The following is a 25,113-nucleotide window of genomic DNA, read 5'->3' on the forward strand; positions in this document are numbered from 1 at the left end:
TACTACGTTAAATGTATGCCACTGGCAAATAGAGCAGCTAAAGAAAATTTAAAGAGAGCACTGCTGAGTTTCAGTATCATCCTAACAGTTTCTATTCATTTCTCAAAGGACTTAAAAAAGTGAAATCTAACTATATTATTAATGTAATACACATTATTAAGCAATTAAAATTAATGAATTAATTCTAATCCTCTTTGTGGTTTTTATAAATTGTTGATTTAATTAAAAGTTTTGATAATCTCACAGGGAAATCAGTTATGTGTATATGTTTCAGCAATTAAAATAAGCCCTAATCATTTCATTAATTAAATAACTGGTGATAAAAACAAAACCCATTTGCAGTAGGCTACACAGGGAGCGTGAAGTCAAGTGGAGAAACTGGTGGGCCTAGATTTAACAGAACATTTTATTAATTCCCAAGTCCACAATCCTTCATGTAATATTAAGCTAGCTCTGCTTAGGTGAGGGGGTCTGTCCTCTAAAACTGGGGTCCAGGAATGCTGCTCCTTGGTTATCTCCCAAAGAATCCAAGAAGTTTTGGCCTTGCATACCAAAATTCATCCACATGTAAATATCACAAACAGACTGTTTATGAAACTCTGACATTGTTTATGAGCCTGCTGACATCTGTAGTAGTTGTATTAAAAATAAATAAATCACTATTAAAACAAGATTCCAAAAAGTAGCTTTGATACTAAAAATAAGAAGTTGAAAGGCTTTTTTAATTATTACTTTTTGAAAATTTTGGCATTTTCTTAAATCATAGACTAAAACATGATTAAGAGATGGAAATTGTTGAATGTGATCGAGAACTAGAAAACATGCTGTTTTGTCATATATAGAACTTTTGAAAGTAAACACATAAAAATTATGATATTGAACAAAACGTTAAAAATTGTGAATTCTCCACAAAACAACAGAAAAATAGTACCCAATAAAATAAAGTTCTAAAATTTTTCTTGAGAAATAATTAGGCATAAATAATCATAGAAGCATAAAAAATACATTATTGAGAATCATGGAAGTTTTCTATCATCTTGTATTAGCCTTACATTTTGAATATTTCTTTAAATTCAGAAGCTAATAGATTAATATTGCAAACATCTGAAAAATTACCAGGTTTAAATAAAATGTTACCTTGTGGGGAAAATAAAACCAAATACTGAAATATAGTGGATAGTACACAGAATACATATGTTTAAGAAAAATAAGCAGTAAATTAAAATTAGATATGTGTACTCAAAACCCAGTTAATAAGCAAATTGTTCTTTTTCTTTTTTTTTTTTCAGTAGAACCATAGCACCATCTTCTGGCTATCTTTACATGACAACAGAATTAAAGAGGAGCCACTGTCTAGGTTCTTAAACGTAAACACTCTTATATACTTTGAGTTGTAGCATCTGACCTTTGACACAAATAAACAAAAAAATTAAGATAGAATGAATAAACAACACGTTTTATTATTTTAATTATTTCATGAATCATTACCTTTATATATATTTCCCTAATCTACAAACATTTTGCAATCAACAGACTAAAGATTGTTTATAGGATTAAGTATTCTGAAAGGTACTTGAAAGAGAAAAGCTATTATCAACTGAGTATACATTTTTTAAACTACATTGGATGATTTTTATCTTATTGTAAATCACATTCCTTTACTAACAGAGTCCATTTCCAAACACAAACTACATAAGAACTAAATACAAAGTTTCCTAATAGTAGCTTGTTTTAGAAGACATTTCATCTCAAATATCTTTTATATATTATCACTCACTACATAATTGAATGCTTTGGGGTTTGCATTTGGGTTCATTTCATAAAGGACCTCCTAGGTACAAAGAAACATTAAGTGCAAATATCATTATTCTATTATAAACATTCTGATTATAGTGAAGTTGGACTCATGTCCAAAGTGTGCAACATTTTGAACATTTAGATGGAATCTTATTCTAAATGTTGTCCATAAATTGTGAAACATTTTAAATCCTGTTTTAGGGCTTAAAAGTATTTGCCAAACAAGCACAAGTACACTTTTGTCTAGTGAAGGTCACTCAGTCGTGTCCAACTCTTTGCGACTCCATAGACTATACAGTCCATGGAATTCTCCAGGTCAGAATACTGGAGTGGGAATCCTTTCCCTTCTACAGGTGATCTTCCTAACCCAGGGATCAAACCCAGGTCTCCCACATTACAGGCAGATTCTTTACCAGCTGAGCCACAAGGGAAGTTTAATTTTTTTTTTTTTGTCTAATGAATTGTTAAAAGTAATGATTGGCTTGTCCGCCTTTTTTTTCCAAATGGGAGTGATATCACCTTGTAACCTTTTAGTATATTTCTTTAAAAACAGGAAAAATATTTTAAAAATATAAAAATTATGTAAAATAAATGGATAAAAATTATCTACTTTATTTCTTTACCCAGAAAACAAGCCAACTCACTTCAATTTTTTTTTCTCAATTTAAACAGTAAATTCCACCCGATATGACATTCTCAAAGCAAAGTAATACATTTTAATGTCTGTGGCTTTGCCTGGTGCAGAGGCCTACCCATCCTATAGAATAATTGGATAATCTCAAAACTAAATAAAGTTAGAGGAGGGTTGTTTCTCAAAAAAAAATTCTGAGAACAACCAGAGAGAATAACAATAAAGTGTGTTAACAAAATAGTGTTATGTTAAATTTTCTTAATGTGATAAACATGAGAATTCTGCTGAAGGAGTTTTTGAATTTTAATATCTCAGAGGAAACAATGTCTTTGGGGATGGAATGCAATTAGAAAAACATGCAAAGGATGCATGGAAATTATGTAAGGTTTTCTCAGGAAATTTGCTGATTATGAGTATGTGGAGCTGCTTACTGTTTTTTTTCTGCTTTTATTTTCACCAGTTCCCTGAGTCTGCTCATGGATACGGCCAGACCCTTGTGGGTTTGTCCATTAGTATGTCTTTAATGTACAGTGTCAGTGCAAAATGCTGCTCTGGAATGAATTTTACTTCTTCATTTTCAACTGGTGGGTTCGATTTTCTAACTAGATTGTTTTGTCTTTGAGTTAGGACATGAGTCCACATTGCCCAAGCAAAGTAAAGGCAAGCTACTGCTGCTGCTGCTGCTAAGTCGCTTCAGTCATGTCCGACTCTGTGCGACCCCATAGACGGCAGCCCACCAGGCTCCCCCGTCCCTGGGATTCTCCAGGCAAGAATACTGGAGTGGGTTGCCATTTCCTTCTCCAATGCAGGAAAGAGAAAGTGAAGTCGCTCAGTCATGTCCGACTCTTCGCGACCCCATGGACTGCAGCCTACCAGGCTCCTCCATCCATGGGATTCTCCAGGCAAGAGTACTGGAGTGGGGTGCCACTGCCTTCTCCAACAGAATGCCAATACTTATGAAATATTGCTCTTACATTTTTTTTTGTTGTTGAGTAGGGCTTCCCTGGTGGCTCAGAGGTTAAAGCGTCTGCCTGCAAGGTGGGAGACCTGGATTCAATCCCTGGGTCGGGAAGATCCCCTGGAGAAGGAAATGGCAACCCACTCCAGTATTCTTGCCTGGAGAATCCCATGGACAGAGGAGCCTGGTAGGTTACAGTCCGAGGGGTCGCAAAGAGTTGGCCACGACTGAGCAACTTCACTTTCACTTTCTATAAAAAATTACACCTTATGAACCTGTGAAGACTGTGCCATATCCCGAAAAATAATTGTGTCTACATACTTATCATTAAATACGTTTCCTTGATCTAGTGGTATTCATTAAACAGCACATTTTTACTAAGACTTATCTTCCACAGAGCTATTCATGCTTTGAATTTCCATTGGTCTACTGATGGCCGAAGGTAAGTTCAGTACATGAGACACTTACTTTGAGGGCTTGCTTACCTTTAGTTTCCTTACAGCGTCTCTTACAACTTCTGTTCCTTTGGGCTGCTCTACTTCTGTGCTGCCAAGAAACTGAAAATGTTTACTGTGAGACAGTACAGCCTTACTACATCATGTGTCATTAAATCATTTTGAGATATATCATGGGGTAACAGAATGACGTGATAGTAATTCAAATCCAAATCCAGCACAGAGGAGTTACTAATTTATATTATTTTACATGATATGAAAATGTTAACACATTACTTAGTCACATACAATTCCATTATTCTAAGATTTCTTAAAATTACACTTTTCCTAAATAATTTGCTTGCAGATTTTTAATGGAAAGAAAATTAAAGTTATTTTGTTGGGCCCAAAGGAATAAAGTTGATCTCAAATTTAAAATTTAAAACATGTGAACAATTAAAAAATTGTTATCTGAAAATTTAAAGTATATACATTTTTTTCATGTTGTCAAAAATATATTTTAAAAATTTAACGTGCTTTAATGCAGTTTATAATGTAAATCAAAATTTTTCTTTGTTTTCCAATTAGCATATAAAATTTAAAAACACATTTTTAATACCTAATATACAATGCTCATCAAAACCATAAAGTACATTAAAAAATAATAAAAAAAATACATGCTCTAGAATTTTAAAGGATCCCTAGAGGTTTTTAGTTAAAACCTAACCTATCCTCCCCAAAAGAAAAAAGTTTGATAGTAATTACCACATTGTAATAAAATATCTATCCTGGAGCAATATAATACCTCCTAAACAGAAGACCAATATCGTGAAACATTCAAGAAAAATTAGAATTGACATGTGGATATTTTATTCTACAGGATATTTTAAAATAAATAGCAAATAATCATTACATTCATTCAGTTCAGTTCAGTTCAGTCACTCAGTCATGTCCGACTCTTTGTGACCCCATGAATTGCAGCATGCCAGGCCTCCCTGTCCATCACCAACTCCTGGAGTTCACTCAAACTCACGTCCATCGAGTCAGTGATGCCATCCAGCCATCTCATCCTCTGTTGTTCCCTTCTCCTCCTGTCCCCAATCCCTCCCAGCACGAAAGTCTTTTCCGATGAGTCAACTCTTTGTATGAGGTGGCCAAAGTACTGGAGTTTCAGCTTTAGCATCATACATTCATTAGACATATATAATTTTCCAAAGACTTCTCTTGTCACATACTACCAATCATAACACCAAAGTGAGATATGAATTCATCAGTTCTTAAATAAACAGACATATGCATGGGTACGTATATGTGTATGTGTGGGTGCTAAGTCATTCCAGTCATGTCCAACTCTCTGCAACCCCATGGACTGTAGCCCACCAGGCTCCTCTGTCCATGGGGATTCTCCAGGCAAGAATACTGGAGTGGGTTGCCATGCCCTTCTCCAGTATGTGTATATACTTTACATCAAATAATTAAGTAGAATCTTTTTCATGTGTCAACTCACAGAATGAAAGGGAACAAAATAGCAATATAAGAGTGTCTTTTAAACCACATGTGATTCCTTCTTTCATTCTTGAAAAAATAACAATAACTAAAGAAATTAGACTTTTGTTTTTTAAACTGGGCTCTATGTATTACCTTAATGAGAATCACCTAGGAAGCAGGTTAAAATATAACAATGAAAATTCTTTTTATAAGGGTAGAGGCCTAGGGAATTACGGTTCTAAAACCATCACAGGTGATTTCTTTTACTAAAAATCTAAGGAATAGACTTAGAAAATAGTAACAGGTCAGGAGAATAGTGGAAGGTTGATAGAAAAGCTGAGATGAAAATACAGGAGATAACTGCTGATCCCCTTTCTGATGAGCTCATGGAAAGAAAGTGAAGCTCAGAAGCATTAAGGCAAAAAGGTTTCAGTTTTCAGATTCTATAAGATACAACAGTTTCTGTTTCTAATATGTTTAAACTATGTCATAAAACTGCTACTAGGTCTGGATGCAATATCATTAGGCACTATGTTTGCCCCAAAGCGATCTCAAGTTGGTTGACCAGACCTGCAAAACAGACCAAAATAAGTGAAGAAATTCTCAGCTAAAAAGGAATTGAAAAGTTGCCCACTAAGATATGGATTGATGCTTTTGAACTGTGGTGCTGGAGAAGACTCTTCAGAGTCCCTTGGACTGCAAGGAGATCCAACCAGTCCATTCTAAAGGAGATCAGTCCTGGGTGTTCTTTGGAAGGACTGATGCTAAAGCAGAAACTCCAATACTTTGGCCACCTCATGCAAAGAGTTGACTGATTGGAAGAGATTCTGATGCTGGGAGGGATTGGGGGCAGGAGGAGAAGGGGACGACAAGGATGAGATGGCTGGATGGCATCATCGACTCAGTGGATGTGAGTTTGGGTGAACTCCAGGAGTTGGTGATGGACAGGGAGGCCTGGCATGCTGTGATTCATGGGGTCGCAAAGAGTCGGACAGGACTGAGTAACTGAACTGAACTGAACTGAAGATATGGAAGACAACCAAACTGATTCCTGACACCAATGGACCCATCACATTTTCTTCTGTTTCAGGTCAGTGTACTCAACTTTGTCTGTATGATATAATTACATGGGAGGTTTATGCAGACCAGTGCCTGGGACTCTGATTTAATTGGCTGGCGGTGGAGTCTAGGGCACCTGTGTATGTTAAAGCTCCCCAGGTGATTTTAATGTGCCACCAGATTTGAAAAGCTGTTTTAGATCATCCAGAAAGGATAAAGGGTCTAAGTGACAGGAGGGGAGCGAACACAATAGAAGCTGTTTAGTTCTGAAAAATCTATGGTGTAAACTGTTCTCAACCTCTCTGTATTTATCATATCACTGAGAGATTCCCCATTAGTGGTTGGTCTAGCGTTAGCAGACTGGGAGGTGAAAGCAAACTCTTTATAGATAAGTGATTATTGAACTACAAGAAGTGTCTGATGTGTCGATCACAGACTGTAAGAGTTACTGAAAATATTTATGGAAAAATATTCCTTACTTTGACAGCAATGTCATGAGTCATAAGTGTTATATGTAAATAGCTCCATATGGGAAAATGATGGAAGAACTCCAAGTACATTCTAAATGAATCAACCTCTTGTGGTGCTCCAGGAACTTTTAATATGTTTCTTTCACATTGGCTTTAATTAAGTCATCTGAGGAATGAAACAGGGAGAATCCTTCAAAGACTGTGGGAACTAAAAAGACATCTGATATGGAGCTTGCCACTTAACCCTTTTCTTCTGTGTAATGTTGGATGCACTGAATGGGAACAGTTTTAAAACTGAAAAGCAGATTATTCCTCATAATAGTTTAAGTTAAAAAAAGTCATAATGCTTCCTCTGATTAAGGTTTGTATTTGTATGCATTCCATGTCTATATAAAATATTTACAAGACTCTTGAATGTGATGCAGCATGCTGGAATAAACCCTAGGCTTAGAATTTGAAAATGTTAGAAAAGTCATGATTCTTGAAAAATAAGAATAATTTTGTTCTTTTTTCCTTACAAAATTTCTCTGAAGACCAATTGCAATAAGAGATGAGAGGGGAAAAAAAAAAAAAACAACCTTGTAAACTGCAAAATGCGTTATAATTATGAGGGATGGCCACTTCTTAATTTACTGATTCTTTGGAGATGAAACTAGAATTTAGTGGATATTGGTGCCTGCTCAGCTTTCCTTGGATCCTCTTTAACAGCACTGGGATCCATCCTCCAGCTTCCCCATGCTTTGCTGGTAAGGGCTCACACCAAGACTTTCAGAGGATTCCCTTTGGTCAGTGAGGTTACTTTGCCAGTCCTGAGAGCTATAAACTTCTGGGAGTTTTCTGCTATCTCAACAATTCTTTAACCAATGACTGGTGTAGAAGTGCAGAGGGCCGGCCCCTTTGCTGGGAAGTGGGGCAAACTCTAAGGTGTAACATCCTGATGCAGAACTTTTCACAGAATCAGGCTGCAGCTGGGGATTCACTTGATTGCTTTCCCTCATCTGTCTGCCTTCCCATGTCCTTACTGGTTGTTCCTGAGAACACTTTCTGACAATCTACTTCCTCCCAAATCTTAACCTCAGGCGCTAATTCTGGGAGGAATTGCCTTACCATGCTATTAAGGGCTTAAATGCTTACATTCAGGAACACACAGTCTGGCACACCAACCCACAAACAGCCTAAATACTCTGGTCCTAAGTGCTCTCCAAAGGCTTGCACACAATACAGGTCAGAGGAAGGACTTTAGTTTCTGTATTTTCCCACTCTACCTGGTGTCTGAAGGGGGAAGGAAAAGAACGGAATCAAGCCATGGCCAAGGGGTTATTCATCCCATCTCAATCGAGCTGTTAACAGGCAGGAGAAACAAGGCCAGGGGAGTTGTGGGTTGCAAGATTACGCCACTGTAATGAGTGAAAACAGAGACACAAACCCAGCACGTCAGGCTCATCCTCAATACACTAGAGACAGAGAAAAGACCGTAAAAGACCCCAGAGAGAAACAAAAATCGCACAAAGGCCAGGAAATATGACATCAGACTTCACATCAGCAATAATGGAAGAAAAATAACTTCAAATTCTAAGGAAAAAAAGAAAAAGATTTAGGGCAAGATTACAGATGACCAAGAGGGGGAAAAATATGTACTAAGATGGACTAAAAATTTAAATTCCTGTGTCCCAGTTCTCCATAGGAGAAGAGGAAAGTATGTAAAATACAGCAAAGGAAGAAATACAACCCAGGAATCAAGGGAGGATGACAAGCACTACAAGATGACAAATTGAAGCACGATAGTTAAGCTGGTCATCCAGAAACAAAGAAGAAAATAACGAGCTGAAATTAGTTGTGTCCGTGAGTGACGCTTGGGGAAAGGGCTGGGTAACATTTTGTTGTTTCATTATAAATCTTGGGGAAATATTTAAAATGGACATAGATAATGTTGATAAGTGATTCCCTGGTGGCTCAGTGGTAAAGAGTCTGCCTGCCAGTGCAGGAGACACAAGTTCAATCCTTGGGTCAGGAAGATCCCCTGGAGAAGGAAATGGCAACCCACTCTAGTATTCTTGCCTGGGAAATCCCATGGACAGTGGGCTACAGTCCATAGGGTTGCAAAAGAGTTGGACATGACTTAATGACTAAACTACAACAAACTTTGATACAATAAAAATTGAATTAAGCCCCCAAATGATAACAAGTTAATGTTACACATACTCATTTATTCCTTAAAAAAAAGTATTTACTATGAGTCAAGCATTTGCTAATTGTTGGATATATAACAGATGAAAAACGTCCCTGTTTTGGTGTAACTTACATCCCAGTGAGCATACTTGTGTGTGTATGTATCCAGGTATGTAAATATGAATGTATCTATATATTTCTATATTTATATCTAGATCACAAACAGATTTCTAATACATCTTAGATTATATAGGTAAAAATAACACAAATAATAACATAGGGCAGAATATAATATTTAAGACTGAGTGATCAGGAAAGTGAAGTGAAGTCGCTCAGTCGTGTCCAACTCTTTGCAACCCTGTGGACTGTAGCCCACCAGGCTCCTCCATCCATGAGATTCTCCAGGCAAGAATACTGGAGTGGGTTGCCTCTAAAACAGGTGACAATTTAACAAGACCTAAATGAAAGGAAGAAATGAAACATACACTCAAACACATTGAGTTTAAGTTCCTCTGAGGTGTCAGCTAAAGAAGCAGACTCAACAGCAGGGTATACAAAGTGGAGCTTGGGGAAGGAGTATTCTGGGTAAAAGGTATGGATTAAGGAGACCCTGGAACTGAGGTTTCAATGGAAGGACAGAGAAGTGTCAGAACCATGGCCTCCTCAGGTAGCCGCCGTGTTGTAGAGGGAGATGAGAGAGAAGAATGTTGCCAACAGAAATAAACGTTGAGGGAAACAGCAAGGAGAATCAAGAAAGTTGTGTACGCTTAAGCGCTCAGTTGTGTCTGACTCTTTGCGACCCCATGGACCGTACGTAGTCTGCCAGACTCCTCCGTCCATGGGATTCTCCAGGCAAGAATAGTGCAGTGGGTTGCCATGCCCTCCTCCAGGGGATTTTCCCAACCCAGGTATCAAACCCAGGCCTCCTGCATTGCAGGCAGATTCTTTAATGATCAAGAAAGTTAGATCCTTAATATTTGTAAGGTTGTCAGATCAGCAAATAAAATTATAGGATGCTGCTGTTGCTAGGAATGTAAAATGTTACAGCCACTCTGAAATATAGTTTGGTAGTTTCTCTGAAGACTAACATGAACTTATCATAAGACACAGCAGCTGCACTTTTGGGTATTTATATCAAAGAGATGACAATTTATATTCTTGTAAATATTTTTGAAATGATATTCACAGTAGACTTATTTGTAAAAGTCAAATGTCAGAAACAACCCAAATATCCTTCAGTGGGTGAATGGTTAAACAAACTATGGTACATCCATACCATGGAACACTATTCAGCAATAAAAATAGATGGACTATTGTTACACACACAACCTGAATGACTCTTAAGGAAATTATGCTGAATAAAAGAAGTCAATCTCAAAAATTCTCTTTTTTGTTTGAAATTTACCCAAATAAAAAATACGGAATTTTTTTTTAAAATTATCTTTCAGAAAATGGAACACTGGTATGGTGAACACTTTCAACTCAGTAAAAGTCATTACTTTTATATTTTAGCAACTTTATGTCTTAGCTCCTCCATGTGGTAGCAAAAAAATAACACTGATGAGAAGAGAGTATAATATCAGACTGTTTTGCTTTATACATGTAGATTCTGAGTGCTATTTTTCAGTGTGGCAAAAGAGCAAAAGAAACAGTTATTTGTTCCATGGCCATGATAATGGTGGGTGTGGAATATTTTAAGTACTCAAGATTTTATCAATTATTTTTCTTCATAATTTCAAAGAGACAACATTCTTTTCAGCACACTTTGTTTTTTTTTTAAGATCAGGCATTAGACCTTACCTAAATCCATGTGTAAATCCCATACACAAGTATGTGCCTATGCTTTGAAAATCTGCAAAAAATTTTTCTTTTTACTTATGAATAAATATTTTATTTTAATAGTAATGTATGTTCTCTATAGGAAATTTAGAAGCTACAGAAAAATGTAACAATGAAAATAAGCATCAACTTCTTTCTCATAATCAAGAGGTAGTTATCATTGAAAATGTAATATGCTTTAAATTCATTACAATAAAATTAGTCTGCCAATCAATCAGCCAGTGACAGTATTAGGCAAACTTACAAAAAAAAAAAAACCCTCTTAAATTACTGTATATTACTGATTCCATTTTGGGAATTATTGTGTGAGTGCATTTGTGTGTTTGCATTTAAATTTTGGCTACTAGTTATTAGAAGGCTGCTGCTGCTACTGCTAAGTCACTTCAGTTGTGTCTGACTCTGTGTGACCCCATAGATGGCAGCCCACCAGGCTTCCCCATCCCTGGGATTCTCCAGGCAAGATCACTGGAGTGGGTTGCTATTTCCTTCCCCAATGCATGAAACTGAAAAGTGAGAGTGAAGTCGCTGAGTCGTGTCCGACTCTAGCGACCCCATGGACTGCATCCTACCAGCCTCCTCCGTCCATGGGATTTTCCAGGCAAAAATACTGGAGTGGGTTGCCATTGCCTTCTCCATATTAAAAGGCTACTAGTTATTAAATTAATCCTAAATAATATGCACAGATAGAAATGATGTAAAACATAAAGGGACATTTAGAAGATATTTGACCATGAAAAGTAAGATGATAGTGATCTAAAAATGTCTTGTGCATTAGTCTATATGTTTAAAGGTATAACAATGTACCATATATTTTTCACAGATTTTACAAAACTATAAAATGTCTTTGGAAAATCATCCATAAAGACTTTGACAAATACTGAGCAAATTTTTATAGTCTAAAACTAATTATATTAATATATTCTATGCAAATATTTCAACCTATACATCTCTTTGCTCAGTGCATTTAGATACTTTGTAAATGTACTCAGCAGATATTTTAATGGCAGCAGTTTGTTGAAATTAAAAACATAAAGCATCAGTAAACTCACTATTATATACAAAAATATTTACTTTATAGACTTTCAAAATTTGAATGCTATTAAGCTGTTTCATGTTTGGCCTAATAATACTTTCCAAAACTCCCACAACTATTTTTCAGTTAATTAAAATGACAGGTTCTCTTCCAACTAATCTCAGATGATGTCTGTAGTCATTTCTTCCAGTTATTTCATTGTATTCCATTATGCCTAAAACAAGCATTTTTCAGAAACATATGTGAAAGTTTGAGGATTACACCTTCATTTTCAAATATTACTTGAAATTGACTTTTTTTTCACTTGAACAGCTAGTTATTTTATGACTTGCTTCTCTGCCAGTAGAGAGCAGTGTTGGACATCATATGGACCCAACTATACTACCCGCTTTGCTTTCCCGAATGTTTTTAGTCATTCTATAAACATGAATACTGTAGGTTTTTTTAAAATGCCAGGTAAACAAAACAATTAACTAAAGAGTTACTAAGTCTAGCTGCTGTGAAATCTGACACTATTTAACCTATGAAAGAGCTTAACTTATGACAAATACACGGAATACATGCTTTGTTTATATCACATTAAAACTTGCCCATTGTATGTAAGATAATGTGTTCTATAGATAATTATTTTAAAATTTTACAGAGAAATAATTTCCATTCTGTACATCATAGAAACTTAATCTAACATCAAGGCTAATAAATAACCATTGGTAGCATAACGACCAATGGATATTCTAACTATATAGGACAAAAAAAATGGGCTTCCAGGTGGTATTTGTGGTAAATAACCTGCCTGCCAATGCAGGAGATGTACTAGATGTGGGTTCAATCCCTGGATCAGGAAGATCCCCTGGAGGGGGACCATTGCAACCCACTCTGGTATTCTTGCCTGGAGAATCCCATGGACAGAAGAGCTTGGAGGGCTATAGTCCATAGGGTTGCAAAGAGTCAGACATGACTGAAGCAACTTAGCACAGAAAAAAATTAATGAGAATGTCACTATCTTTGTAACCGGGGTTGCAGAGACTCCGACAGGATGGGGCTAATTTTCTTGGTATTAACTTGACTGCATATGTGTAAAACAAAAATCAAAAAAAAACCCACAGTACTTAAACCGTCCAGCTACTCAACTGTACGCAGTAGATAAGCCATATTTAATTTTATAGTCTTTATTTGGCTGACTTGCCATGTCACAGTGCCAAGCAATACAGGAAATATAATTTTTAAAAAGCTCATCATAAAAGTCAATTGCTAAAGAAAGGTCAGAATCAATTGAATTTAAATCTATTATTTAATCTTCAAAACCACAATTCTAAAAAATAAAATAGATCCACAAAAGAAGAAAGGATATACTTTAAACTAAATACTCTAAAGGTTATCCTTTAAAGGATGGGCAGGATTTAATAGAGAATTAAAAAAAATATATTGGTGTTAGTATTTAAAAGTCTACTTTTTAAATTTCATTTGATATTTATTCTCATTTTACTGTAGTAAATTCCTATTAAATTGCATCTTGTAATGTCTTCTTATTTTACATGAATATAGAGTGTATTATTTTAAGAGGCTCTTGCTTTCAAAACAAGATTTCCAAGTTTATGCCAAAACAAATCTACTTGCTATAAACAAGAAACAGCTCATTGTGCACTGTGGAAGGGTCTCTTAAACCGAGTTTTGAATCACATGGTCACAATAAAAAGTGGTGAGTTTTTGTCCTGTCCCAGAGGCCCCTCGACAGTCAAATTTTCCTTCACATCTGAAGACTTAGACAGGTGGAGTGAAGGGCAGAGCATTCACCTGTGTTGTTATAGATAGACGTATTATTAATATAAAGACACCAACTTACACAGAAAACCAAAAGCATAGGCTTTGGATCCAGACAGGCTTTATAATCCATTTCCTCATTAGAGAACCATTTGGTTGTGGACTGTGGAGATATCATCATTCAGCTCCCATTATTTTACAGATAATATAAACTGAGGACCAAGAAGGTGGTCACAAAGCTCTTTAGTAGCACAGCGAAGGTTAGGATTCTAGCTCTCTTAGTTTTCAGACACATACTCTTCATTTTTGTTATTTTTACATAAAACAGAAACAGAATGAAAGATAATATAGTATGTTGCATATATATTACCCATTTATGCTATATCCATTTGGCTAATTGTTTTATATTATAGTTTCTATCTACTGTGAGATAAGCTTAAAATCTGAGGAGGTCAAAAATACTTGGTTGGCTTAATAGGTAACCTGAATTTCCTCTACCAATTATTTATTATATTTCTCAGAGCCTCAGTTTCCTTATTGATAAAACGGGGCTAACACACAGTATTTCTGTGAGAATTAAAGGAGAAAATGTAATTAGTGACTATAACAGAGTGAATATGCACTGAATCTATGCTTAGAAATTAAATAAGTCATAACAAGAAAATAAGGAAGTCAAACCCTCCCACAACAGATTATGAAGTAAACAAGAAAGAAAACCTACTTTAAGCCACTGGTAGTCAGATTTTGGCTACAGGGGCCTTTCACAGGGTTGCCAAGAGTCGGACACGACTTACCCACTGAAGAACAACAACAGGGGCCGTTAGAATTCTCACTAACCCATACAGAGGTGTATATTTTCCCTCAAAATTTTATTATTTTCAAACATTTATTCTTCTGAATTCTTATTGTAATTTAATTGCAACACAATCAATTACATAAGGCGAGGTGTGAGATTTTTAGGATATTTATGAAATATCGACTTGTGGATACTGTTGCAGTGTTCATATTGCTTTTCAGGTAGGCCAAGTACTTTTATTGCTAAATATATTCCTATTTTCTTTAAAATAAATTTTCTTGACTTATTGCTAGTATATGAAACAGCCTGTATATTGTCAACTTATGAAATTTTGTTTTTTTTTGTTATACATATACACATTATAAATTATTTTCCATTATAGGTTATTATAAGATACTGACTATAGTTCCCTGTGTTATATAGTAAACCTTTGTTGCTTGTTGGATATCTATTTTTTTAATTAGGACTCTAGCATTCTACTCATACTAAGTCAAACAAGTGACTTCCTAATTTTCTTACTAAACTTAGTTTCATTTATTTTGAAAAATTTGAATCTATTAGAATGTAATTATCAATGAAGCAAGAATGCATTTTATTTTCTTTCTTGATATTCTTACCAATTTTTCATTTTCCTTGCCTACAAAACCATGTTAAATAAGAGTGATAACAAGGACCCATTTCTTATTCTCAATTTTCATGGGATTTAATTAAGCTTTTGGCAATACTTACATAAGCCAAATATAAAAGCGATACTGCTTATTATTCTGTGCTGTGTGTTGTGCTTAGTCGCTCAGTCGTGTTCAACTCTTTGCAAGCCTACGGACAGTAGCCTGCCAGGCATTTCTGTCCATAGGGATTCTCCAGGCAAGAATACTGGAGTGGGTTGCCATACGCTCTTCCAGGGAATCTTCCCAACCCAGGGATCGAACCCAGGTCTCCCGTTTTGCAGGCAGATTCTTTACCATCTGAGTCACCAGGAAAGCCTGCTTATTATTCTTTCTTTATAAACTTCAATAACGTAATTGCCCCAAAACTTCTTGTGTTCCTGAAATCTGTCCAAAACAGAAAATACTTACTTGGAGAAGGCGCTAACATTTCAAAGAACCCTCACATCTCTCCTGAGCTAAATTTATCTTTTTATCTCTTTTGGAGACAACATTCCTTAAAAAGTCTAAATTCAAGAGCTTTTAAAGTATATCCTCCAATTAAAGGGATAACCTTCCCAATATTTCCTCCTCATAATCATCGTTATTTCTATATTCTATTCCATTTAAAGAATATTTATTGTGTACCATCTATGTGCCAGTTTCTGTTCAAGACACTGGGGATTCAGCAGTGAACAAAACAGATCCAAATCCTTGACCTACTAATTGTACTGTAGGTTACAGCCTTATCTTCAAAGCCCAGAGAGGGTGCCACAGGTTTTCCTTGATTCCACTCTATCTCCAGCCTCTTTACTCAACCATAATGTAAATAGACTGCAATTAGAGAGCTAATTGCCTCAGTGGAGTTTTCTAGCTGTACTTGATCAGTTTAAATCTTCAGGCATGCGCACATGGCTTCTCCCAAGAAGACTTCATCCCAAGCTGAGTAGAACTTCTTCACATGTAAATATCACAGAAATGAGTGACCACAATAAAGGACTTTACTACTCAAATTGCTATCCTCCTTTCTCTAGGAACAAAGGAAAATATACTTTTTAGATCTTCATAGGCTGTGCATAGCTCTTTCAAGTGAAAAAGGAGTGTCGGCTAATGATACTCTTGTAGTGCAGATTTCTTTCTTTCTTTCAGCAGACTTTCTGTCAATGATTAACATGGCCTGATCAGTCTGTGAAGCACTGTTGAGTGTAGATGTGCTGCAGTGGTACAAGCAAGGAAGACCAGATCCTGCCCCCATGAGGTCTTACCTCATAGATTTCAAACACATACAAGGAAAGACAGAGACAACAAAGAACAAAACAAGCAACAACTTGTGACCTGGAACAGATTGAAACAAGCTTAATGTCAGTGACTATGAGTGCATTATTTTATTACATTCCATAGGGTTGCCCAGAGGCATGAGTGAAAGCAGGCTCTGCACCGAGCAGGACTTCTTTTAATCAAGAGACATTTTTACTGAGGACCTACTATGTGTCAGGCACTGTTCCAGATACTCTGATACAGTGATACACAGGAAAGTCAAAGATCGTTATGGAAGTGGCTTGGTGGAGCCATGAAAAAGGGTCTTAGAACCACATGGACACTAGTTATGAATTCTGGCTCTGCCATTCATAGGTATATGAGTCTTAACATCTCTCTGAGCAGCAGCATCTTCTTTCATAAAATGCAGATTAATATCCCTATACTTATAAATGTTGTTGTTGTTCAGGTTCTCAGTTGTGTCCAACTCTTTGCAACCCCATGGACTACAGCACGCCAGGCTTCCTTGTCTTTCACTATCTCCTGGAGTTGCCTCAAAATCATAACCTTTGAGTCAGTGATGCCATCCGACCATCTTGTCCTCTGTCATCCCCTTCTCCTCCTGCCTTCATCTTTCCCAGCATCAGTGTTTTTTCCAGTGAGTCAGATCTTTGCATCAGTTGGCCAAAGTATTGTAGCTTCAGCTTCAGCATTAGTCCTTTCAATGAATATTCAGGGTTGATTTCCTTTAGGATGAATTGGTTTGATCTCCTCGCAGTCCAAGGGACTGCCAAGAGTCTTCTCCACCATCACAGTTTGAAAACATCAATTCTTCAGTGCTCAGCCTTTTTTATGGTCCAACTATCACATCCGTACATGACTACTGGGAAAACCATAGCTTTGACTAGATGGACCTTTGTCGGAAAAGTAATGTCTTGGCTTTTTAATGCTGTCTAGGTTGATCATAGCTTTTCTTCCAAGGGGCAAGCTTTTTGTTTGTTTGTTTTGTTTTGTTTTAATTTCATGGCTGCAGTCACCATCTGCAGTGATTTTGGAGCCCAATAAAATAAAGTTTGTCACACTTTTGCTCCATTGTTTCTCCATTTATTTGCCATGAAGTGATAAGACCTGATGTCATGACCTTAGTTTTTTGAATGTTGAGTTTTAAGCCAGTTTTTTCACTCTTCTATTTCACTTTCATCCAGAGGTTCTTTAGTTCCTCTTTGCTTTCTGCCATAAGGGTGGAGTTATTTGCAAATATGAGGTTGTTGAAATTTCTCCTGGCAATCTTGATTCCAACTTATGATTCATCCAGCCCAGCATTACACATGATGTACTCTGCATATAAGTTAAACAAGCAGGGTGACAATATATAGCTTTGACATACTCCTTTCCCAATTTGGAACCAGTCCGTTGTTTCATGTCCGGCTCTAACTGTTGCTTCTTGACCTGCATACAGGTTTCTCTGGAGACAGGTAAGGTGGAATGATATTCCCATGTTTTGAATAATCTTTTAGAGTTTGTTGTAATCTACACAGTGAAAGGGTTTAGCATAGTCAATAAAGCAGAAGTAGATGATTTTCTGGAATTCTCCTGCTTTTTCTATGATCCAATGGATATTGGCAATTTAATCTCTGGTTCCTCTGTCTTTTCTAAATCCAGCTTGTGCATCTGGAAGTTCTTGGTTTACATGCAGTTGAAGCCTAGCTTGAAGGATTTTGAGCATTATCTTGCTAGCATGTGAAATGAATGCAGTTGTGTGGTAGTTTGAACATTCTTTGCCATTGCCCTTTGGGATTGGAATGAATTTCCAGACCTGTTGAGTATTCCAAATTTGTGGGCATATTGAATGCAGCACTTTGGCAGCATAATCTTTTAAGATTTGAAATAGCACAGCTGGAATCCAATCACCTTCACTAGCTTTGTTCATAGTTATGCTTCCTAAGGCCCAATTGATTTCACACTCCAAGATGTCTGGCTCTAGGTTAGCAATCACATCATCATGGGTATCCAAGTCATTAAGATCTTTTTTTTTGTGCATAGTTCTTCTGTGTATTGTTGCCACCTTTTCTTAATATCTTTTGCTTCTGTTAGGTCCACACTGATTCTGTCTTTTATCATGTCTTTCATTGCATGAAATGTTCCCTTGGTATCTCTAATTTTCTTGAAGAGATCTCTAGTCTTTCCCGTTCTGTTGTTTTCCTTTATTTCTTTGCATCATTTGCTTAGGAAAACTTTCTTATCTCTCCTTGCTCTTCTTTGGAACTCTGCATTCAGATGGGTATATCTTTCCTTTTCTCCTTTGCCTTTCACTTTTCTTCTTTTCTCAGCTATTTGTTTGGCCTCCTCAGGCAGCCATTTTGTCTTTTGCATTTCTTTTTCTTGAGGATAGTTTTGATCACCGCCTCCTGTACAATCTTACAAACATCCATCCATAGTTCTTCAAGTACTCTATCAGATCTAATCCCTTGAATCTATTTGTCACTTCTATTGTATAATCTTAAATTATTTGATTTAGGTCATACCTGAATGGCCTAGTGGTTTTCCCTACTTTCTTCAATATAAGTCTGAATTTTGCAATAAGTATTTCATGATCTGAGCCACAGTCAGCTCCAGGTTTCATTTTTGCTGACTGTATAGAGCTTCTGTATCTTTGGCTGCAAAGAATATAATCAATCTGATTTCGGTATTGACCATCTGGTGATAACCATGTGTAGAGCTGTCTCTTATGTTGTTGGACGAGGGTATTTGCTAAGACCAGTACATTCTCTTGGTAAAACTCTGTTAGCCTTTGCCCTGCTTCATTTTGTACTCCAAGGCCAAATTTGCCTGTTACTCCAAGTATCTCTTGACTTCCTACTTTTGCATTCCATTCCCCTATGATGAAAAGGACATCTTTCTTTGGTGTTCTAGAAGGTCTTGTAGGTCTTCATAGAACCATTCAACTTCAGCTTCTTCGGAATTAGTGGTCCATAGACTTGGACTACGGTGATATTGAATGGTTTGCCTTGTAAATAAACTGAGATCATTCTGTTGTTTTTGATACTGCACCCAAGTACTGCATTTTGGACTCTTTTGTTGACTATGAAGGCTACTCCATTTCTTCTAAGGGATTCTTGCCCACAGTAGTAGATATAGTGGTCATGTGAATTAAATTCTCCCATTCCCATCCATTTTATTTTACTGATTGTTCACTGATTAGTTATAAACGAGTTATGAGCAAAAATTATATGGGTAAAGGGCCTGACACATAGTAGGCATTCAAAAAGTATTTGCTCCATTTAACAAATGCTCCTACAGGGAAAGACAAATACTGTATGTTGTCACGTATAGGTGGGAACTAAAAATACAATTAACTAGTGAATGTAACATAAGCAGACTCACAGATATAGAGAATAAACTTAGTAGTTACCAATAGGAAAAGAGGTTAGAATGGGGTGGGGGAGTGAAAAGGACAAACTATTGAGTGTGAGGCAGGCTCAAGGATGTACTGAACACCATGGGGAATGTAGCCAATATTTTGTAAATGGAAAGAAGGCTTTACAAATTGTATAAAAGTAAATTTTTTAAATAAAAATTTTTTGAAAATAGAAATGCTTCTAAATAATACGTAAGTACTGATTATCCTAAAGTAACGCTGAACAACAGGGTTTGTGATAATTTTCAACAACAGTCAGGGTGTTTTTTTTTTTTCTTCTGATTTTACAGATTCAACATAATTCTATTAATAGACTATAAATAAATCTACTGGGAAGCTGATGACTCTGGATAATTAAGTGGCAGATGGGGAAATACAGGTGCATCAAGCATCCAACAATGGCAGGGTCCTGGCAATTCCTACTGGGAACCAGGAGAATGAGTGGGTCACCCTGAATCTGCATTATCAGTGGGTCTGTTTATGTAAGGAGTCTACCTTGAGATCAGATGCTGCTCTGAGGACATATGCTGTTTTATCTCATTAGCTAATAGCTTAATTCTCTCTTCCTTGTTTGTGAAAGTGAGCCACTATTCTGCTTCTATTATCACAACTCATTCTTCCTGCTTTTGTTACCATTAGGTCAATCCTATATACTTCTAATTTAACATGATAATCCAGTTTAATTTTTAAGTATATGCTTTTTTCTTTTTGAAAACAATTTTATTTAGTTTTATTTTAAAACTTGAAGTCAATTAGCATTAATTAGCACAAATTAGTCTTCACTGTAATGCTTAATTGGTTTGACTTGATCCCTGCTATATGCTGATTTTATTTAATTTTCCTTGGCCTTTAAAGAAATCAATTGTCACATATTCCTGGGTGGCTTTTGAGAGTATTTTTCAGCTGCCCTTTGAAAATTATAATCCTGGTATTAACATAGACCTTTATGTTTTTATTGGAATACTTCTAAAAACTTAATAACATGATCAGTGACTATAATTTCAAACTATATAAAAACTTCCCTTTATATATACATATTACATTGCAGTATATTACTTTTCTCAGAAAGAACTATATACATTTATATTTGCCATAAATATATTTGATTAACATATGAAATACTTAAATTTACTAATTGCAGACTGCAAAACTGGTATTTGAAAAGAACGTTTACTTTATATGCAGTTCCATTATTAATATGACTAAAGTTTAAAGTTATTTATTTTTAATATATTTTTATTTCATGTATTTTATGATATGCCATTTCAATTCCTTGCCTATCAGACAATATATTACAATCCTGAGATTAGTTTGTTTTCATTTTAAAGCAATAAATGTTATTAAAATGTACAAATAAATGAACTGTTAACAAGTGTATAATAGCATTAAAATCATATTTATTTGAATCTCATTTCAGAACTAATCTAGTATAAATTTCAAATTATATATGGCCACAGTAGAAATTATGGATGCTGCTACCTGTAAGAATTAGAAAACAAATGGTATTCTTTGTCCCCAACATTTACATTCTATTACTGAAGATTATCCAAAATCAGGAAGCATCACTCTATAAAGCCTTGCTCTTCCTTCCAAAAAGAATTTACTAAAAACTAAGAGTTGCTATAATTTAAACATGATTAATTTTTTATCTGAGGATAGACAGCATTTCACACACTGGACACCATGGGGAGGGGCCTTTTAAGTCTTTGATGACATCGCATTGAGGTTGGTGGGGCCTCAGTCACTAGAACCATCTCTCAAGCTTTGCCTGTAGAAACCCACCCAGCCAGCAGCCTACAGGAAGGAATGCAAAGTGCGTGGTTGATAGGGAAAATGTCTTGAGAAGGGCAAGTAACTTTCTCTTATTCTCTCAACAGTCTTGTTAGCCTCTCCAAAGAAATGACTTCTGGCTTGTTGCTCTAAAAACACTTCCTGAGAGAAGGAAGAAATTCAGATTGTAGTTGGTTCTTCTGTACTCGGGTTGAATTTTCCATTTGTTATTAGGATAGCAAATTTACCCAGTTACCATATATGCTGTGTGTAAAATACAAAACCTCATGTTAACACTGAAGTCAAAGGGCTTCAACTTTGTTCATTTTTATTGTCCTCAAAGATTGGCTGTTTACTTAATGATCAGGTCAAACTTTATTCTGCACAGTGATGTAATGCTAGGAGGAATCTATGAATTCAAATTAAGATCTGAATCTTGGGTCTGCTGTTACAAAGATTTTTGGTCAATCTATATTTCCCAATGTCGGTCTTTATAAAAAATGGTAGTGATATTTCTATATGGAGTCATTCTGAGGACTGCTGAAGATAATGAGAATATAGTGTTTACTATGGAAATGGCAACCCACTCCAGTATTCTTGCCTGGAGAATCCCAGGAATGGGGGAGCCTGGTGGGCTGCCATCTATGGGGTCACACAGAGTTGGACACAACTGAAGCGACTTAGCAGTAGCAGCAGCAGTATTTAATAGATTTGTCTCACTTACTGAAGTAAGAGAACTGAAACGATTTTATAGCAAAAGTCAGAGAGTCTCTTTGAAATTAAACTGTTCCATACCACATGATCCAGATATATTATAGAAAACAGGCTTCCCTGGTAGCTCAGATAGAAAAGAATCTGCCTGCAATGCAGGAGACCTGGGTTTGATCCCTGGGTTGTGAAGATCCCCTGGAGAAGGAAATGGCAACCCACTCCAGTATTCCTGCCTGGGGAATTCCATGGACAGAGGAGCCTGGTGGGCTACAATCCATGGGGTCGCAAAGAGGACATGCCTGAGTGACTAACATGTTCACTTTCACACTAGATAGTCCAGATACATTATAGAAAGCAACTATAACCAATTAGCTTCTGGTTTTTATCTACTACTTTGAAATTAAATCAATGTCAGTAAAAAGGCAAGAGTGTTTGTCATGCCAGTTCTCCCTGTCTATAGTTTTAATGCCTTTTAATGGCAACCCACTCCAGTACTCTTGCCTGGAAAATTCCATGGACGGAGGAGCCTGGTAAGCTACAGTCCACGGGGTCGCAAAGAGTCAGACATGACTGAACGACTTCAATGTCAATGTCAATGCCCAATATAATTTCAGGAGTTTAAGAAATGGGAATCTGATTTAAGTAAGTGTACTATGTAGGTGGGCAGTGATCTCATTAATGAGGTCATGCAACTTCATGACCAACCAAATGGTACAAAAGAAGTTAGTCTGAGGTAACCAGAAACACACTGGTTCAGTGACTGTAAATTGGTTGAAGTCTGAAACTTGCCCTGTTAAATGATCCAGTTTGTGAAAGTCAAGGTATTTAGGAAATATATAAACCATCTCAATGCCTCTAATGTATATGTCTCAAGTCCAATACATACATAGATATGTATAGATAGATGTATTTATTTGAGATAGATGTATTTATTTATTTAACCCCTTGGCTATGATTTTCTGTATGAATAGACTTGTACATTGATAATTCCACTGCTAGCTAGAATAGCACATCTGCACCCAATTGGTCAATCTATCTAAGATGTTTAGTTATAGGTCATATCGAAAGATTTGGCATGCTATGACTATTTTCTTGGGACTATTTGTTGACAGGGAGATCACTACCTTACAAAAACATCTGCTACTATACTGACCGCTCTGTAAAATATTCTTCCTGTGCGTGCGTGTGAAGTTGCTTCACTCATGTCTTGACTCTTTGTGATTCTATGGACTGTTGCCCACCACCCAGGCTTCTCTGTCCTTGGGATTCTTCAGAAAAGAATACTGGAGTGGGTTGCCATGCCCTCTTCCAGGAGATCTTCCCAATCCAGAGATTGAATGCTTGTCTCTAGCATCTACCTGCACTGGCATGCTGGTTCTCGACCACTAGCGCCACCTGAGAAGCCCCAATATTCTTCCTAGTATACAGTTATTTTGGCAAGAATGACAATGAAGCAGAAACTAAAATACTGAAGGAATGAGGAAGTGACCTGGGGATTGTAGATGATTTCAACTAGGAGAGGAAGAGTGGCATAGTTTGATAACTTGAGACTCAGAGCTAGAGGATTTTAGGGAGAAGGAAAGGAAAATTGCTTGCCAGGCCAGGTGTTCCAGGAAGAGCAGTGTGGAAAAAAAAATCACTTGTGGAAAGAGTTCAAGGTTGGCAAAAATAACAGGGGATTTAAAGTTCCCAGAAGAGAGCTCTTTTCCTTTGGAGCAAGAATAAGTAAGGTTCAGAAGGGAGGCGGAGGAAACAGAGGATTTTGCTGATGATTGATATTGAGTTCCCAGAGAACCAGGCATAGTTCCTCCCTTCAAGGAAAAAAAAAAAACTTTTTTTTCATTTATTTAAAAAATAATTTTACTATGTCCAAAAATGTACTTAAAGTATCCAATAAAAAGTCGTAAAATAGAGAAAGATGAAATAAACCAGAAAAAATGAACCAAATGAAAAATAAAACAAGAATATGGAGTAGAAACAGGCTTGTAGTAAAAAACCACGTAATCCTGTAAATTTGCTAGAAGTGGATCATAAACTGGGCTTCAATTTCTTCAAGAGTAGTGTAAAGAAGCACCATCAGTTCACTATATGATTCACTGTTGACAAGGTAAAATAAAAACAGATGTGTTTCATATATATGCTGAGACTTTGAAATGTTCCTGGATTAATAGGTGATTTCACTGGCAGAGTGTTTGATAGTTCATTAAATTTCACATAGCTCACTAGATATTTGTTTTGTTTTTATAATAACTATGAATAAGAAAAATGACTTCACAGTTATTACTAGCTTTATCTCAACCCATCATCTTCTCTACTGTGTTAAAGTGCATTGGAGAAATACCTATCACTTTCAGTCAAAATGGGATAAAACATTAACTACCTTTGCCTTTACATTCTGTCCTACACTGTCTAAATAACTTTCTTTATAATTATTGTGTCAGCATTTAATTTAGTCAAGCATGAAATAATTCTTGACTCTGAAATGCATTTTGGGGCACGGAAGGGTAAATATATAAGCAACTCAAGCTCTACTTTAAAAATGATTCTCCTGGATGTGATTTCCACATCCAGTAGATCCACCAAGTTTTAAAAGTCTCAATGAGTTTCGAAAGTCAAGTTATCCAAATCAAAAATATATGAATCATGACATCTTGTCAGTTTTATTTTTCAGAGGATACATTCTTACAGCTTTCCTTATCTCCACAGTGTTAATGTTGGAACTTAGAAGTCATGTCATTCCTTTTACAGTACTGGGTAGTGACAGCTGAATTATTTTTCCTACTTAGCTTTCCTAAGCATTGTTGTTAGCATTGTTTTTGAGACATTTTGTAGTACTAAGTTAAGGGTGGTAATTATCAGGGGAAATAAATGTGTTGGG

The 25,113-nt window shown here is 36.3% G+C and overlaps 1 protein-coding gene across 9 annotated transcripts in view; it reads right to left on the reverse strand.

Annotated features, from left to right (window-relative positions):
* The window catches only part of GULP1 (GULP PTB domain containing engulfment adaptor 1), a 333,659-nt gene that overhangs the window by 62,912 nt on the left and 245,634 nt on the right, over positions 1-25,113 (reverse strand). For all 9 annotated transcript variants that reach the window (XM_061433196.1, XM_061433200.1, XM_061433248.1 and 6 more), the window contains one exon: positions 3,872-3,943. In XM_061433196.1, coding sequence (XP_061289180.1) covers positions 3,872-3,943 — 72 coding nt within the window. The remainder of the gene's footprint in view (positions 1-3,871; positions 3,944-25,113) is intronic.

Source organism: Bos javanicus, chromosome 2 (genome assembly GCF_032452875.1).
Source record: "Bos javanicus breed banteng chromosome 2, ARS-OSU_banteng_1.0, whole genome shotgun sequence".
Lineage (NCBI taxonomy): Eukaryota > Metazoa > Chordata > Mammalia > Artiodactyla > Bovidae > Bos > Bos javanicus.